Raw genomic sequence first — 13,701 nt, forward strand, 5'->3', positions numbered from 1 at the left:
ACAACCACTCTCTTTGCTTCAAACGCTTCGAGAGTGTTTTCAACGATATATTTCCTCGTATGAACGAAACGGTGTGCAAAGAGTGACCAAAACCATCCGAAAATAAAACAACATTTCAGTAGAAAAGAGCGTTTTTCATGCCACGAAAATAAGTTCATTTGTTTCAGCAATACAGCAATAGATGGCGTTCTTGAACATGGTATATACTATACATAAAAACAAATTATCAATTATTTCTTGTAAGTTTATCAACTAGCTAGAGTTGGAAATACATCCATTTCAAGTGATACGCTGAGAATGGCCAAAACTGTGTATGCTAAAATTAGAACGAAACCAACGGGTCTGCTCAAACGGTATTTAGATGAAGACAGAATCGCATAGAGCACAACGACCGAAGCAAACAACAACAGAATGGTGAATCCGATTCCGCTCGATTCGATGTGCACGGATAGATTTTGATTTGTTTCCCATTGCAGTAGATTCCGTACAAACCAAGGTAGTCCGAGCGATAGGAGAATATCCAAAGTACTTGATCCAAGTGAATTGGATACCCCAAAACCTCTTTCTCCCTTCCGAATCATGAAAATGCTCGAAAATGCTTCCGGCATGCAATTTCCAAAAGACAAGAACGTCAGACCCATCACGGCTTCGGGAATGTTGAATGTGAATCCTAATGAAGCGCAAATGAACATAAATTTACTTGAATATGCAAATATTCGTGTTTTTCAATTACAATGCAACTATGCTCACCTATAACAGTCATCATCCAAATGATCATGTAGGAATTTAACCCGATCCAAATAACGCACATGACAAAAGTAAGCGGATACCAACGACGATACGTTTTTGGATTCGGAATGGTTAATGTTAACGACAATTTGATTGGCCACGTATAAATCCACCACATTGTCTTGAGTTTGCTTTTCATTGGAAAATTCCATAGACTTTTATCTACTTTCTGCTCGGTTTCATCTTTGTTTTCTACAGACTTCGACTGATCTGCGTAAATCATGAATATGGGCATATCATTTAGTGATGATTTAGACAGGCTTCCATGCAAGGACTTTGGCTTTTCATTCATGTTTGTCATTTTCCGTAAATCATCTGTCTGTAAACTGATCGCCCTTTTGAGGTTGCTCTCAACAAAGGATGTTGGCACATCTGAGAAGAAAGTAAGCAGCTACAAAAAAAACGATTTTTCAGAGAAAAGTCAAACCGTTTACCATAGCTATTCACTCTGCAGCAGTTTAAATTGATTTCCATAATCCATTTCATGCAATGCATTAGGTGTCTATTGAAAATCAAGACAAGAATATATATAATTACAAGTGATACCATCACCGTCGACTCTAGCAGTGTTATTTCTCCGTCCCATGTGAACCAAATTAAAATAAATACACTGAGCGCATACAACAAGGAGTCTCTTGTAATTGGCCACCAATCTAGCTGAATGTAATCTGTAACGGCCATGCCTGCAAATGCTGCAACACCTAACACATTAAACATCAACGAGCCCAACACACCGCCAAGACCAACGTCTGATTCGACCACAAATGATGAAATAATATTTGTGAAAAATTCTGGTGATATACTTGATATCGCCATGAACGTCGCTGCAGCAACATCCTACACAAACGTGCATTATTTGGTCATTCGTAATTGTTAAATGTAAGAGAGCGAATATGATTGGGGCCTACCTTTGATATATTCAGATCTTCGCAAACACATTCAACCGATGGCAGAAAATAGTCGTTGCATACGACAGCGAGCAACACAAAGAAATAAATAGCACCTAATATGTGAAAAATTATAGCTCCATCCCTCCTTTGTTCATCTGAAATCATCATCGAGTTAAATAAATTGACCTGAATACCGAGTTTGCTAAAACGTACAATTTCGCATTTGCTTGTTACGTTTCAAAAAACCTAATTTCACTTTCTTCCACCAGCTACTCAATCATTTAGTCGTTTCGGGTGGAATTACCTGTGAACAAATCGCATGGAAAATCATCCAAAGGTGTATGATTTATGGGCCGTACTTTGCTTATGTTCATTGTTATCACTTCCGAAATGGGCTGAGCTGTAGTGCTTTCCGTACCATTCTCACTTTGAATAGTCGAAAAATCTTTATCGTGCATACAAAAAAACTAGGATCACACATCTTGGCAATATAAACACAAATAATACAAACCTTCTTCACCGTAAACATTGCTATAGAATGTGATCAATACAAATATTGTAGTCGGCGTGAATAACATGATTATATCTTTTTATCGGCTGAACGGCCTAAATTGTATTTATTAAATAGTCACAGTAACTAATGTCTTGCCACCCAAATTTGGAATTGAAATTAGTCCTTTTTTGTAGGATTTGTTAACACTGAGCTATTATAAACCACAATAGTACTAACAAATGCATGTACGACTAACGTACTTAAGAGCTATCCGAGAGCATTCATTAGAATACCAAAATTCAAAATATTTGTACTTCAGTACAATCATTTATTTAATTTAACAATTATACCGGTTTGATTTTCCTATTTGGAATTGTCACAAAGTGCGAGCCGATATTGTTTCATTAATTTGAATAATAAAACTCAACGATCGACCTTTTTTTTTAATTCCAACCTCGTTTGAAGATTGAAATTTCGCTTTCAAATCGCTACTTTTGGTGCCGTTGAACTCGTGTGCGCTATACAGAAAAGATTCCAAACGACTATCACGATGATGCCGAAGACACTCATTCTATATGGCATTTTTGCTTTGCGAAACAATTGAGATTCTTTAAAAGGTGGGGAGTTCTGAAAAATGTGCTAATTGAATATTTCCATGTTTGTGGTGATCGAGCAAAATCATCATTGAAATGAAACCAAATCATGCGAAACACATCCAATTGAGAGGAAGAGTTGCTCCACATTAAAGGCAGACGTAATTTTTGATTGCAGTAGATTTGAGTCAAATAAGAGAAGTGCCTGAAATGGAAATACTTTGGAAAATATTTCAAAATGACCATTAGTAATATTATTACCAGGTTGTAAAATGTACAGGTACACATCTAATCTGAAATAAATTAGCTGATAATATTGTAAAATGGCTTTGATTGGGCACTTAAATGTTCTAAGTGATTAATCACGATATCGCTTTGTTTCACATAATACAAGAAATTTGTCACTTGTTTAACACCGCACAATTGGATTAAATGTTCAACGTCAGTAACTTGCACAGTAGACACCGTGCATAGACACGATTTTTTAATTTACCAATAATATATGAAGATGATTGGTACGAGAGTAACTTAGCAACTCAGAATAGAGTCAACAGATCTATCGATATGGATCTATTTCTTTCGAACAAATAACATTTAAATCAAAACATCAATGCATTCTGTTTCTGGCTAAATGATATTTATTGTAGCAATGCTTAGTTCTTAAAATTGTATGATGATTTGATGAAAATTAGTGCGGGCAAGTGGGTAGGTTGACTGGGAAGAATACGTTAAGTTCAATCAAACTGGCCAGGGCTAAAAACGCCATGTACATGAGCAAACATGTCACGCCGATTTTCCAATCCAATTTGTATTTGTTGAGTGCCAATGCCACATACAATCCAATAAGGGTTGAAAGAAGCGATATCGCGGAGTAGGTAATGCCACTCGAGTTGAGCGAAATCTGTAAAATACAAACGAAATATAAATTTATTTCCCTTGAAATAGCAACGCAAATTCTGTTTCATTTTATTCGTTGAAAATCTCACCCAATTTTGACCGTCCACATCGGGGTCGAAGTAAGCTTTAAGGAACCTGGTGAAAAATGTGAAAAAAGACGTGAATGAATTATGTTCTGGAATAATACGAAATGATTCTAATTAATAATATCACTCGTTCTAATCTTACCATGGGATACCTAAACAAAGAAGAATGTCAAATGTGTTTGAACTGATTGAGCTACTAATTCCCATAGCACCATGTCCTTGATTAGTAACTATCACACTCGATACGGCTTCCGGCAAGGAAGTGCCGGCAGCGAGGAAAGTAAGACCCATCACTGAATCCGGTACATTTGCCGTATCGCCTGATAAAAAACAAAAACAAAGAAAAAACAAAAACAATAATAAATACAGCAATGTCACAACAAACACGTTCTAATTAAAATTCGTTTATCACGAATCGAACGTACACACTTGAGAGTCTCGTGTGTATATGCGATATGAAATCATCACAAAGTGCTACAATACTTGTTTAATCTTGAGCAAATTGTAACTTGAACATACCAACAATAGTGATAAGCATAGCAACGGCGTATGATGCGAGGCCAATCCACGCGATGCACATGCAGAACGTCATCATTGTCAATTTTGGACGTTTTCTACAATCAGGAACGGTGAGCCACAAAACAAGTATAATTGGCCACTTTAATAGGTATGCGCAGCAATTGATGTCATGAGGAACTTTGTATGGTGTATCAGCATAATCTAGACAACAAACAATCAAAGAGAGGCATAGAAACAATGTATCTCCTCTGCGTGATAATTATCTTGAGTGTATGAAGTTCATTAATTCTTGAAATAACTCCATTTTTATTACGCATTCAAATGTTCAAGTGTCTAATGGCACTCACCTTCGTACACTTCAAGGATTGGATATAAGTTGTTGCTTATATTGATAACAGATGAGTTTCCATTTTGTTTTTGACCATTTTGAGCAGCTAATAATGGTGTGATTTCAGCACGCTCGCGATATGGCCGCACACGAGATTGTCTATCAAGAAATTGAGTATTTTTTATTTGATATAAAATAACATTGATGTCAAACGCTTATTGAATATCAATAGAAAATGTAGAAGAATATGAACAAAATACCTGCGCAGTTTTGCTACCAAAGTCCGCGCTTTATGCGACATTATTTCATTCCAGTACATAACTGCAATGTAAATGATGTAGGCGAACACAAGAATGAGCGCTTCATACCACATAACTTTTCCATCTTGCAGAGTGAAAATGAGAGCAACCACTGAAATACCATACATCAAACTATCGCGGCTAACAGGCCACCAGTCAAGATAAACAATTTGACCTGCGAAGAGCCCGCAACAAGCAGGAACTGCAAGTACATTGAAAACCGCTGACCCCACTATTGTTCCCACTCCTAAGTCGCTTTTCGTGATAAACGTTCCAACCGAATTTATAAACAGTTCAGGGCTAGACGCGGCAGCTATCCGTTGCAGCACAGCCATTATTCACCGTCGCACAGGGAATTGAAAAGTATTCGATTGCAAAACTATGGATTTCGGTTGTATTTTTTATAGATTTTAAATTATGATTTTACCTGCCATGAACGTCGCACCTACCACATCCTCATTCAAGTTGAAACCTATTGTTAGAAGAAAATAGACACCGTGCCTTTAATGTCATTTTTCTTGAAGTGAAAAAAGAAGAATCGTCGAGCTTACCACTACAAATTGACTGAATTGCTGGAACGAAATAATCATCACATATCGATGCCAAGAACCAAAAGCAGTAGCATGCGAGCGCTATATGAATGATTATCCAACCTTGTTTCCTCTCGTCACGAGTGAGTCCGTCTGACGGAAGCTCCAGTATGGCGGCGTTTGTACAATTTTTCCTGGCATGATTTCTCGTGCCACTTAAGGGGCTTTCCGTAGTTCTGCTCGATACAATAGATTCGGTTTGATTTACTGCGAGAATGCTACGAGATCGATATCGATAAACATCATCTTCTGTCAACAGAAAATAATTTATAACGTGAGATAAATTGAATGAAAATAAAATCATACGGCACTCGTTTATTTCTAAGTGTTGATTTTGCCGAAATTGTTTAACCCTTTGACAACCAAAACTGAACGGCTTGGAATTTTGCAATTCTGATTGCAGATTCGTGCTCAGCGACCGCAAAAACCTTAGTAAAAGTGTTATCAAAAATTAATTTTTCCAACTGAAAATATGAAAAAAATGATGGGACATATGTGTCCCATTGGTCGGTAACGGTAACTACCTTTGTATGGAAGAAAATATGTCTCCCATAAGAACTACTTTTTAGTTTTTAAGATGTCCAGAATTGTTTGGAACCGAAAATGGTTTGAATTGTGCTTTGTTGTGCCAATTTAATAACGAATTTGATGATATTTTTGTAAATTTTGGTTTTTGAAAATTCGCGAATAATGGTCAAAATACAGGCAAACCAGTGGTAATTAGTTACCTTTACCGACCAATGGGACACATATGTCCCATCGCACCAAAAGCAATAAAAATTTTAAAAAATATTTTTTTGGAGAAAAGTCGATTATTTTTAGAAAGTAACGGACATTCCGCACAACATTTCAAATTTTCAGCTTTAAAAGTTGCACCGTTCAAATTATATAGGGTTTGGGGCAGCTTGAAAAAAAGTAAAGATTTTTTTACTTTGAAGTGTTCTATTTGAGCACAGTGATGATAAATATCCAATATTGTGGTACTTTCTGGTAGCTACATTCATTCTCTTTCAATAGAAACCAATTTTATTGAAATCGGTTTAAACATGTGGAAATTATTGACGAAAAACAAAATGTGACATAATTGTCCCAAAGGTCGTCAAAGGGTTAAGTAACATCCAAGAAAGTAGTGCCTATCGAATAATCTGGAGTTGGTCAAACTGGTTAGGCCATCATAAAATTTATCTTATCTTCTTATTGAAACGCGTAGCCGATATACCAAACTTTGATGATGATAATAAATCTGACGTGCTTGGATTGATATTTTTGTCCGACGCAGTCGATGTTTGCTTTAGATAATAATTTCAGTAAACAGCATTGACGCCTTCGAGAAAAAAAAACCAATCATCTTCATATTAAATCGATTGTATTTTTCCTTTCCAAGAGAATTTTCCAGAAACAATGATCAAGAGCAAATATAACACACACATTCGCAGTGACACACACTTTTGAATATTGTCCACGAAGTCAAATGGAACGGAGACTCAATTTAAGCACTTGACCTTTGTATTTTATAAAAACCACGTGAATTGTCTGCCGTGAATTTTTCCCTTACCTTGTTGAATGCTGTTGTGATTTCCATTAAAGTTGGTTGATGAAATGAAATATAGCAAAATTATCGCTATTAGAAGGAACGATCTTATGCACAATGCAAGAAAATTTTTCTTCTTCTGCTTTATTGAGAATAGTGAATCAGTTTTTTTCATTCTAATATGGATTGATTTTTGTATATGATTGGCTAACGCACAGAAATTCAAAAAAATTTATCAATTCAAAATGATTAAAAAAGTAGTTATGATTCCGGTATTTAATGGTCACTTTTTAATTTTTTTAAAATTTTGGCACGAGATTTTTGTTGAATAATTGGAAAAAATCACTAAATGTTATCTCAATATCATAATAAAAATGTGGGAAGCGCGTCAAAGGGCGTTTTTCTACTTGTTTCGTTTTAATTTTGGTTCACCCTTTTAGTGCTGACAAATCGCAGTATTCTAACACAAATGAGAGGTTTGTCACGGAGCAATGTCTTTAAATAGGGCTTTCGATGCAACCAACCAGGTTGTAGATAATACTCATTGACCATTGTTATCAGGAAGCAATTGAAGATATGAATGTGTCGAATGTGAGGATGATTATTATCAATGGAACAGAGTGAATCGTATCAGGAATTGTTCAAAGTAGAAGATTGTACTTCAATATATAGGTAAATACAACCAATGACTTGATCAACAACAATTCGAATTCATTTGAGATCATCAGACAGACAGACGGACAATTAATTCATTCAGGGTGAGATAAGATCCAAACACCAAAATACACACCGAATTCCATTTTCGAATAGATAATAGTTTGACCCGGTTGTTATTTGACAGAAAATCAATGTTTTTTCTCGGTATTTTCCATCCACGGCCATCCCAAAATGTGTCAACAATCGAAGCAAAGTTTTTTACCTTCTGATAAGAGACTTCTTGAGATTTCCATTCCAATGGCGCAGTAACAGAGACATAGTCACATGGAATTTTGTTTTCTCGAGTATGTGTGTACAATTGTACACTAAATCGTAATTGTTGATTATCACTGATTATTATTATTGTTAACCGTTCACATGAGCTGATAATGTGTATGTTGTGAGTTGATGCGAAAAAGTTTATAAAATTTGGTGTATTTGTCTTTTACAGTTTATTTTATTTGGTATTCACTTAATAAATTTCTATGAATTGTCCTCGATATGTTTTCAAAATATTGGGTGAGAGGGAGAGAGAGAGAGAGAGAGGTAATCGTCGAACAAATAATATTGACTGAATTTGGTATTGCATCTTCTGCCTTTGACATTGCCGTAAAACTTAACATTTACAAAGAAATTCGCTTTAGCTTTAGTCATCATCATCATCATCATTATCTGATTGATTTTGCTCAAATATAAATGTATTTTTATTTTACTTACAGTAAGTAGATAGATTATGGTGATTTATTGTTTATTTGAAATTTTCAAAAAAAAAATTGTTCGGTTTTATTGTTTGGTATGAATGCAGGCGGGTAAATTAACTCTAAAGAATACGTTAAGCTCAATGAGTGTGGCTAAAATTAGAAAAACCGCGTACATTAGCAAGCAAGTGTTGCCCAACTTTCGATCCAATTTAAACTTATTAAGTGAGAATGCGATGTAGAGCAATAACAGTGTCGACAGCAGAGATATCGCTGAATACTCCAAGCCGTGTGAATTAATGCCAACCCAATGTTTATCCTCTGAAATCGGTAGAAACGATGCTTTGATGAGCCATGGCAAACCCAAACACAGCAAAATATCAAATGTATTCGAACCAATCGAATTACTGATTCCCATCGATCCATGACCTTCAGAATATTAATAAATAATGTTGAATGATAAATAATTTGCAATGTTCAACGGTTGGTTGGTCAAAATTACCTTGTTTAGCAACAATCACACTTGAGACGGCCTCTGGCACGGAAGTCTTTTTAAAAATAAAAAAATAATCATTCACTACTTTCAATTAAAAATGATTCAATAATTAATTTACCCCAGCTGCTAGGAATGTGATGCCCATTACCGAATCAGGAATATTCAATGTGTCACCTGTGGATCAGTTGATGAAAATGAGGATTTTTTTTGAAAACCATGAGGTAATCTTTTCAATTTATTAATAAGTTTACATGTTCAACTCACCGACTATTGTGATCATCCATGCAACCAAATACGAAAGTGATCCAATCCAGACGATGCACATAAGAAACGTTAATGGAAACAAATTTCTAAACCGTTTGTGCTCACAATTTGGAATAGTGAAAAAGAACAAAGCTGAGAAACATATATAAAAAAACTTGATTATAATTTTATGTAAAGCTGGCGTTTACAGTTCGGCGAAAAGAGTAATTTCACACATTGAATTTTTTTTGGCGCAGCAGCATCTCAAATCAGTCCGGTGTTAAGTGAAAAAATATTCTTCATGCGGGTACAAATTGTTTTGCATACGAATATCAATTCGTTTTTTGCCTTAGGAAGAGTGCAGATATAAAATCATATATATATCAGTTTATGAACTTGTTGTATGAATTCGAAAAAATGTGAACTTTTGGTGAAATTACCAAAAATTGTCTGTACATCACAACGAGTTTCACCGAACTATAAACTGGATCCTATTTTGAGTTTGACTGGATGAAATTTTAAGCGATTTTTTATACCTTCCATTGGCCAGATTATGATCCAAAAAAACTGTTGCCAGATGCGTTTATGCATTGGAAACCGAAACAAATAGAATCTGCTATCTTCATTAGATTTTTTTTTTACATCAATCGTATCCTTTTTCTCATTCGGCTTTGATTCTCGAACCACCAATTCAATATCAGATTTGCCCAACGAAGCCTTTTCATTTACCGTTTCAGCTACACTTTGTATTGCCTTTTGTACATTATCATCATTTTCGTTTTCAGCATTTACATCGGCGTCAATGTGACTTATACTTTTGATGTTGCCATTTTGATTGAAATGATCCACACTCAATGGACGATCTAATATTGGAAACCAATTCAGTTACAAACTCGAGATGTGTGCATTCATTTTGTAAGAAAAGAATATATTCACCTCCATCACGGCTTGATTTCGACGCCAAACTGCCTCTTTGCGAACATCGTGATTGTGCTTGTCTCAAACCACCTAATAAGTTTAATAGATCATTTCTATTAGCGTTTCCAACGAATCAATAGTTCTGAGTTTGAGTTGTTTTCACTAACCTCTGGCCCACTTCTGTATGGTTTTGTCGAAATACATAATTCCGATGTAGACGATGTACAATATAACCAGAATCAGTGCCTCATACCATTCGACGCGTTCATCATGAATGATGCAAATTAGAACTGCTACAGTGAATCCATAAGCCAAACAGTCTCTTGTCAGTGGCCACCAGTCCAATGGGATATCCATTCCAGCTCCAATACCGCAGCATGCTGCCACAGCCAAAATATTGAATACGGCTGAGCCAACGATTGTACCGATTCCAATGTCACCTTCTGTTATGAATGTTCCGATTACATTCACAAACAGTTCGGGGCTAGACGTGGCAGCTATCCGTTGCAGCACAGCCATTATTCACCGTCGCACAGGGAATTGAAAAGTATTCGATTGCAAAACTATGGATTTCGGTTGTATTTTTTTAATGGATTTTAAATTATGATTTTACCTGCCATAAAAGTAGCTCCACAAATATCGCTAGACATGTTTAGTGCTGCAAACAGTATGTGAAACCAATTGATTCATTCATTCATGCATTTGCGATGGTAGCTATAATCTAACTCACCTTGACTTATTCTCTCCACTGCCGGTACAAAATATTTATCACATACTACGGCAAGAGCTAAAAATAAATATAGACTAATGGTAATGTGAAAAGCGACAGCACCCGCTTGCCGTTGTTGCCGGGTAAACAAATCGCCCGGAAAATCTTCTATTGCAGCTGGAGTACAATTATTGCCTGTTCAAAAGATATAGTCATTTAAGATTGTTAAACCAATTATTATTTTCAGTGAGAAATAAGAAATAAAGAGGAAAAAGCAAAAACGAAGTCGACTGCATCCACAAAACGCATCTTACACTCATTCCATTCATCCATTAAAATAGATAAAAATATCATTTCCTAAGGGGAATTAAACTTTAATCCGAGTTTCCACCATGTCACAAATGACTTGTGACAATGTATGGCGTTTTCGTGGCAAAAATTGTGGCCTTAAAAGCCGTTCGCTGGATCTTCTTAGGTAATTCTTGTTGTTTGATATGAACATTCATCTCGGCTGTTATTCGAGAACTGATTAGTTTCAATTGTGTTGATTGCATTAAATTATTTCATAAAAGAAATTCCGTCTTTCCATTTCAGTGTGAGTGTTGCGGATTAATTCAATATTATGGTGGAATATATGGTGTCTAGTTGCGGATTCCTTGTGTATAGAGTGTAGATGGACACAGCATATATCATGCATACAGATCGCTCTTCAGTGTGAAGGCATGTGTATGTATGTATGCATGCGAGTATAGGTTTAAAAGCAAACTAATTTTTCTTGCAAGATCGCAGCTATTGCGACAAATGTACAAAGAATTTGAATGGGTTAGATTAATTTTAACTATCTGATTCGAGTGATAAATCACAGAGGTGCTTTGCGTGACAATGCACTTTTTCTGTGTGTGTTAAATTGATATAATTCTATCAAAATGTTCCATCGCATGGCAAGAAATGCCAGCAATTTCGATAGAAAATCTGTCTGCAATGGCATGCATGCGTCAAATGAGAATTTGGTAAATTTTCCTTTCTCCCTCTTCCTCATATCATCTAACTTTTCTGTATTTGTCAAAAGCAGCGCCGTAGCCAGGCCGGCGCAATGGGTGCATTGCACCCTCCAAAAATTTCAAAGGTGCTACAAAATCGGGTGCAAGATCGGGTGCAAAATCGGGTTCCAAAGGTGCAACAAAAGAAAAATTTCGATTTTGCACCCTCCAATTTTTTTTCTGGCTACGGCGCTGGTCAAAAGGCAATTCAGAGGCAAAGTTGACGTTGCAACATTGTGTTTATCTGTGGGGTTTGTCGTTAGTGCGAGTCACGTCACGATTTTATGATTATTGTTTGTCGGTGTGTGTCTATGGATTCGTGCTGAACGAACAGTATCCGTACTTCACTTGATTCGTTCATTTTATTAGTTTTATTAACTTTTTTTTCTTATTCTGTTGCTGAGTATCACTATAAAAGATGTGATCTTTCCATACGATTATCTCGATCATTTTTTATCAGCCATTCAGAGATGCTCTCTCATTGAACTTAATCCATAAAATGGAAGCATCGACATCACTTTGTCCGCTTGTAACCGTAAAAGGAGCGAGCAAAACACACAAACAAACAAACAAACAAAAAATAGCAACAACAACAACAACAGATATAATTGAACTGAATCAACTAAATGATTGTTAACACAAATGAACTCATTTTCGATTATTGAAAACAATCTAGTCGCGAGTAAATGAACACACGAGAAACAAAAAGATAAACGGTATACTCTCAAATTCATTGAGCCACGTAGAACCAGCTTGAATCTGTCGATGCGTGCAAATTTGTTTAGTATCGAGCGCATGCACACGAAATTGAGCGTTCCCTCTCTCGCTCTTGGAGATCATTTGTAATTGCCATGGTTGGACATGAGCTCGATCACACATTCATTTGAATTGAAGTAATTAACCTTTTACACAGCAAGATTACTTTATTAGTATACGTAACTCCATTTGAATCGAATGCCTCGTGACATCGACATATTATTGCCCTCGGCACGCCACAGATTGAACTTTGCAACAAATGGTTGAATTCCATTGTCAACTGATTGAAACCAAGTGAATTCGACATCCGTTTCGTATTAATATTTTTCCTGAACTTATCCTTTATCTCAACTTCTTTTTTGTTCTCTTTTCTTCGTTTATATTCACTTGTTATTTTTTTTTTTCAAATGATTTAATCGGTAAAATTATCACAGATGTAAATGAATTTACCATTTACAGAACCATTTTGTAACGCCAGCAAAGCCCATTTGTCACCCATGTTTATAACGTCGCTGTCGAATATGGACTGATCTTAATCGTTGAATCGTTTTCGCTACAGTAAAAGACGAATCAATTTACAAACCGCGCACGGATTATGGTGGAAATTGAGAACGCGAGAGAATAAAAAACCACCAGTCAGTCCACAGTGTATTCAATTCTTATGTATTTGTATGCGCACTAAATCTGTTGACGCCGAAACATCAACCACGAACTATTTTACACAACGGTCTGGTTTGACTACATGCAGAGCAAAGTAGCGCACTCGAAAAAAAATGCAAGCTGGCAAGCTGTCCGCAAAGCGATCGTAATATATGATGAATTTTGGTTGATCCTGTCTCTCGCTCTCGGTGGCAAATAAGGCGATTGAGTGTTGAACACACGAAACCACAAAACTGAACTGTTTCGAATGCGATTCTAAAAAATGCGATGTGTGACGCTTGAGAATGGAGAAAGATGTAAAACTGAATTAATGGCAGAAAATCTCAATTGTTTCCATTCCCCTGAAATGAAATTGTATCCGAAAAGGTCCGACAATCGCTATGTGCCTCTTTTTTTAAATTATCATGTGTATTGTTCACTGGATAATATTGTTCTCTCGCGAGACCAGTCACAACGGTATTATTCATTTT

General features: G+C 36.0%; 3 protein-coding genes across 5 annotated transcripts; all 3 read right to left on the reverse strand.

Annotated features, from left to right (window-relative positions):
• Positions 1-248: 248 nt before the first annotated feature.
• LOC129568442 (sodium/potassium/calcium exchanger 4-like) lies at positions 249-3,380 on the reverse strand. The gene is made up of 6 exons (XM_055446293.1): positions 3,259-3,380; positions 1,984-2,124; positions 1,698-1,834; positions 1,224-1,626; positions 751-1,161; positions 249-670 (listed from the first exon to the last, which is right to left on the reverse strand). The coding sequence occupies exons 2-6, from the start codon at positions 2,051-2,053 to the stop codon at positions 249-251; spliced, it is 1,443 nt and encodes a 480-aa protein (XP_055302268.1). The 5' UTR covers positions 2,054-2,124; positions 3,259-3,380.
• Positions 3,381-7,484, reverse strand: LOC129568279 (sodium/potassium/calcium exchanger 3-like). Of its 2 annotated transcripts, none has more exons than XM_055445948.1 (9): positions 7,040-7,484; positions 5,446-5,733; positions 5,322-5,366; positions 4,856-5,207; positions 4,615-4,754; positions 4,268-4,468; positions 3,891-4,068; positions 3,752-3,797; positions 3,381-3,666 (listed from the first exon to the last, which is right to left on the reverse strand). In XM_055445948.1, exons 1-9 carry the CDS (start codon positions 7,188-7,190, stop codon positions 3,454-3,456), a joined length of 1,614 nt encoding a protein of 537 aa, XP_055301923.1. In that variant the 5' UTR covers positions 7,191-7,484; the 3' UTR covers positions 3,381-3,453. The 2 variants fall into 2 exon arrangements, with proteins under 2 accessions (XP_055301923.1, XP_055301926.1); XM_055445951.1 differs by having other exon boundaries at positions 5,446-5,730; positions 7,040-7,477.
• Positions 7,485-8,148: 664 nt separating this feature from the next.
• LOC129568280 (sodium/potassium/calcium exchanger 3) lies at positions 8,149-13,664 on the reverse strand. Of its 2 annotated transcripts, none has more exons than XM_055445952.1 (10): positions 13,022-13,664; positions 10,797-10,970; positions 10,680-10,724; positions 10,234-10,563; positions 10,085-10,156; positions 9,685-10,011; positions 9,170-9,301; positions 9,024-9,079; positions 8,912-8,957; positions 8,149-8,838 (listed from the first exon to the last, which is right to left on the reverse strand). In XM_055445952.1, exons 1-10 carry the CDS (start codon positions 13,068-13,070, stop codon positions 8,495-8,497), a joined length of 1,575 nt encoding a protein of 524 aa, XP_055301927.1. In that variant the 5' UTR covers positions 13,071-13,664; the 3' UTR covers positions 8,149-8,494. The 2 variants fall into 2 exon arrangements, with proteins under 2 accessions (XP_055301927.1, XP_055301928.1); XM_055445953.1 differs by lacking the exon at positions 13,022-13,664 and adding an exon at positions 11,090-11,222.
• Between the last annotated feature and the right edge of the window lie 37 nt (positions 13,665-13,701).

Source organism: Sitodiplosis mosellana, unplaced genomic scaffold (assembly GCF_009176505.1).
Source record: "Sitodiplosis mosellana isolate CC-2019 unplaced genomic scaffold, AAFC_SMos_1.0 Smas_scaffold_18, whole genome shotgun sequence".
Classification (NCBI taxonomy): domain Eukaryota; kingdom Metazoa; phylum Arthropoda; class Insecta; order Diptera; family Cecidomyiidae; genus Sitodiplosis; species Sitodiplosis mosellana.

Coding starts and splice junctions, on each gene's coding strand:
- LOC129568279 (XM_055445948.1), bottom strand. CDS start 7,190: ATGAAAAAAACTGATTCACTATTCTCAATAAAGCAGAAGAAGAAAAAT. Junction 4,469..4,614: donor AATCCTTGAAGTGTACGAAG/GTGAGTGCCATT, acceptor TTTGTTGTCTAG/ATTATGCTGATACACCATAC. Junction 4,069..4,267: donor TATGCTTATCACTATTGTTG/GTATGTTCAAGT, acceptor GTTTTTTATCAG/GCGATACGGCAAATGTACCG.
- LOC129568442 (XM_055446293.1), bottom strand. CDS start 2,053: ATGAACATAAGCAAAGTACGGCCCATAAATCATACACCTTTGGATGAT. Junction 1,627..1,697: donor AAGATCTGAATATATCAAAG/GTAGGCCCCAAT, acceptor ACGTTTGTGTAG/GATGTTGCTGCAGCGACGTT. Junction 671..750: donor TTGGATGATGACTGTTATAG/GTGAGCATAGTT, acceptor GCGCTTCATTAG/GATTCACATTCAACATTCCC.
- LOC129568280 (XM_055445952.1), bottom strand. CDS start 13,070: ATGGGTGACAAATGGGCTTTGCTGGCGTTACAAAATGGTTCTGTAAAT. Junction 10,564..10,679: donor TGGAGCTACTTTTATGGCAG/GTAAAATCATAA, acceptor TGCAACGGATAG/CTGCCACGTCTAGCCCCGAA. Junction 8,839..8,911: donor TGTGATTGTTGCTAAACAAG/GTAATTTTGACC, acceptor AATATTCTGAAG/GTCATGGATCGATGGGAATC.